The sequence below is a fragment of the Zerene cesonia genome, chromosome 24 (genome assembly GCF_012273895.1).
Source record: "Zerene cesonia ecotype Mississippi chromosome 24, Zerene_cesonia_1.1, whole genome shotgun sequence".
Taxonomy (NCBI): domain Eukaryota; kingdom Metazoa; phylum Arthropoda; class Insecta; order Lepidoptera; family Pieridae; genus Zerene; species Zerene cesonia.
In genome coordinates this window covers 3,583,300-3,587,372 of record NC_052125.1, presented here as the reverse complement: position 1 = coordinate 3,587,372, position 4,073 = coordinate 3,583,300, and the positions used below count along the sequence as shown (strand labels likewise).

Genomic DNA, 4,073 nt, shown 5'->3' with positions numbered 1-4,073 from the left:
AGTTGGACTTATATCTAAAATTTTACTAGTATATGGGCGCAGAGTATGTGTGTTTCTTTGAACGCGATAATCTCGTAGTATTTTTTTTTTCTCTAGCTAGCAGGGTAGTATTTAATTTGAATAATAACATTACTATTCTAAAATCACCTAACGACTAGTATTAAATAATTTTTGTTTTCGATTAAAGGCGAAGTGTTCGCTGAGTGCCTGAGCGACTCTTCGATATTCGTCCAGAGTCCGAACTGCAATCAGCGCTACGGCTGGCATCCGGCCACCGTCTGTAAAATACCACCAGGTAATGCTGCTTTTTATTGTACTTAATTAAATAATTAATCACTATCCCCCATAGAAAAACGTTATGTATGTATGCGAGAAGGTGTACGCTTCAACAGTGGAATTCCACTTTTTGAGGGTATGTTTGTTTGTTTAACTTTAACGGCGCATCGGAGCCTAACTGGATGATCTGATTTCTGTCTGGGGATTGTTACGATTCCACATAGTAAAAAAAATTATAACTCATGGGCCTACGGATACTTTTCTATAAAAGAAGGGGAATATTTGTTTGAACGTGTGTTTGTCTAACTTTTACGGCACAATAGGGCCACTAGATAATCTGATTTGTGTCTGGTGATTGTGACGAGGCTAAAGAGTGACATGGGCTACTTTTACCCGGTGCTGGTGGGTCGCCTGATGGTAAGCGCTACCACCGCCCGTGGACATTTGGAGAGGCGTAAGCTCGATGCAGACCTTACGCCTCTACAAATGGATTGCCGACTTTATTGGATAGGGATTAAGAAAGGATTGACGAGAGGAATAAAGGGAAGGACTGGGAAGGGAAAGGAAAAGCATATTTGCTCGTTATTCTACACTACGTAGTATACGGAGTACTTCTATCTAAATATAACTCAAATGTGACTAACTGACATAGTGATCTATCCACGTATAGCACAAACCGCTGGACGGTTCGGGCAGAAATTTGGCATACAGATAGATGTTATGACGTAGGCATCCATCCTTTCTTAAAGGAATGATAAATTAGAGGATGAAGATTTGTAACATGAAAATTTATTAAGAGAGCGCACGGGCAAAGCTGTTGCCCAGCTAGCGTATTATAAAGCATTAAACTTGTTCGTTTCTGTCGCAATTACAGGCTGCAACCTGAAGATATTCAACAACCAGGAGTTCGCGGCGCTGCTGAGCCAGTCGGTGTCGCAGGGCTTCGAGGCGGTGTTCCAGCTGACGCGCATGTGCACCATACGCATGAGTTTCGTCAAGGGCTGGGGCGCGGAGTACAGGTGAGTCATCGTCAGCATCGTCGTCATCGTCATCATCGTCGAGATTGTCACTATCATTGTCGTCTTCATCATCGTCGTCAACGTCGTGATCGTCACCATCATCGTCATCGTAATAATTGTGAGTGTTTTGTGGTGTAGGGAATGGGTGTGACGTCATCATCATCATCATCATAATATAATATGAGTTTTGATTCGGACACTTTTTGAACGCGAATGTTTATAGTTTATACATACGATTGTTGTTTATAGATACATACGATTGTTGTATTAACTCATACAGTGTTTTTTCTCAGATAAATAACAAATGAAATTAATTTATTCGTTGGAGAATGATAATGAATGGGCGACGGTTGCAGGCGGCAGACGGTGACGTCGACGCCGTGCTGGATCGAGCTGCACCTGAACGGGCCGCTGCAGTGGCTCGACCGCGTGCTCACGCAGATGGGCTCCCCGCCGCTGCCCTGCTCCTCCATGTCCTGAGGTAGCCGCGCGCGTACATACACGCTACACACACACGCACGCACACGCACGCACACTTACACACGCGAACGCACGCGCACGCATACACACGCACACCACACACACCACGCGCACACACTAACGCATATCGCATACTACACACAAGTCACGCGTGCACTATGTGAGTGCATAGTACATGTCCAACGGTGTAAGAATTTTTAAAATCGTACAAACAAACAAACTCTTCAGAGCTATATTATAAGACTAGATATAAATGTTCCCAAATTATTATGTATACATAGTGTTAGTTTATCGTTCACTAACGTTGCCTCGCGGTTTCACACACTCTGTACTGTACGTACGAAGTACGTTTAGGCTGCAAGGCCTATATAATATACGTACTGTTGCCCGCAGCTTCGCGTTGGTCGAAAAAATTTTCATGGTACCAATTTTCATCCCCCATTTATCCCCTTGGAGGTAGAAATTATCAATATTCTTTCTTAGCGGATGCTTACATTATGGCGTTATCTGCATGACGAATTCCTAAAAAAAAAAATGGTTACTTGCACGATCGGGCTGAAATTGTAGTTAACGCTGTGCGTTGATAGAACAATCAAACACCATTGAGTTTTATTTATTACTTCTTGGCTTCACACGCGTTAAATTCGGAGTAGTTTAATAGATTTTATTATACATATAAAACTTCCTCTTGAATCGCTCTATCTATTAAAATCCCATCAAAATCCGTTGCGTAGTTAAAGATTTAAACATACATAGGGACAGAGGAAGCCACTTTGTTTTATACCATATAGTTAAGTTTAACCAATAAATAATCTCACTTCTCCAACCATTAAACCCCCACATCATCCATTGCAGGTCGCGGCGACGCATCGGCGCACGCGCACCCGGATGTTTGGATGGTGTAGATCACAGCAGCTCAAAGCAATTTGATTACCTCGTGAATGAGTCTTACAATTATTTGATATGATACGTCGCGTATTTGCGTCGTGTTTCGATGTGAATTTAATAATTATCGTAGGCTAAGCTAACTCGAGCGTTACTGGATTTTGAGTGTGTTAATTGATTTTTTGTTTAATGCCAATTTTTTCTAAGTATTTTGTTAGTAATGATTTTTCATGTCGTATTATATTATTAATTTTTTGTTAGTAATGAATTTTTATGTTGATATTTTTTTGAAAGGCGCAGATTTTTTTTTTTAAATATCAGCACTTATAATATAATACATGTGAGTCATGATTTTTTCTGGGTTCCATATGCAAAGGCTGTATCGGGAGCCCTATTAATAAGACTCGCTATCCGTATGTCTGTCTATATGTCGTCGGGCTAGTTGGACAGTTGAAATTTTCTCAGATGCTTGTATTACTGTTGCGGCTATAACGACAAATAATTAAAAAAAAAAAACATCAAAGTTAAGCAACTGTTGGCGCAGTCGTAAATTGGATGGGTGACCAATTTTTTGTGCACGTGCTGCGTGTGTCTCGAGGCCGACTCGCGCTTGACCGATTTTATCAAGCAATAAGAATTGATGTACTTGAGAATTAATTATGTTACAGTTTTGCACCTATTTATATAGTGACAGTGAGTGTCTTATGTGTATTCGACCGACTTCAAAAAAAGTGAAGAGTTAAAATTTTACCGTTTTATTTTTGCGTCTGTCGCCTGAGATTGCTCGGCTACGTGAACCTGTGTCAAAAATTCTTTCTTCATTCGAAATCTGGCTCCCGTGCAGACCCGTTTAAATTTGATCTAGTTCAACGAGACAATGATAAGGAAGTTAGGGTTTAGGTGTTTTATTAAAATATTTATGTCCTACAGTTAGTTGGGACACTTTAAACTCAAAGTTGAGTAGCGTTCGAGTGTTATGATTTAGAGGATTTGGACGAGTCGATGCGATTAAATAACCCATTTTTTTAAAGCAATATGATTCGTATTTTGTTACTATAACAGTGCATTTTCGTACAAAACTAATTCTATATACATTTATTTATTTGAATAGCGTGTAAGGCGGCAGTTTCACGTAAAATGATTATGTAAAATAAGCATACAGATACATTATCAACAAAAAACCTGTTGCTTAAAGATTTTTAATGCAAAAATTACTGTTTTTTTTAACATTAAAAAAAAAATACACAAACATCAATATGCGAATCGGAAATCGTTGAAAGATCGAACAAGAATCGAAAGAATCGACTCGTCCATTAACAATCGTACATAATTATAAAATTACACAATTGTCGCAGACGTTTTTCATTAATTAATTAATTGATTAATTATTATATAATCATGATTTTTATATCA

General features: G+C 39.1%; 1 protein-coding gene across 1 annotated transcript in view; it reads left to right on the top strand.

Annotated features, from left to right (window-relative positions):
* Window positions 1–3,176, top strand: part of LOC119836411 (mothers against decapentaplegic homolog 3) — a 13,193-nt gene extending 10,017 nt beyond the window's left edge. Inside the window, exons 9-12 of the mRNA XM_038361725.1 lie at window positions 188–295; window positions 1,151–1,295; window positions 1,652–1,776; window positions 2,631–3,176. Of these exons, the coding sequence (XP_038217653.1) occupies window positions 188–295; window positions 1,151–1,295; window positions 1,652–1,775 (377 nt within the window). The 3' untranslated portion in view covers window position 1,776; window positions 2,631–3,176. The remainder of the gene's footprint in view (window positions 1–187; window positions 296–1,150; window positions 1,296–1,651; window positions 1,777–2,630) is intronic.
* Window positions 3,177–4,073: the final 897 nt, after the last annotated feature.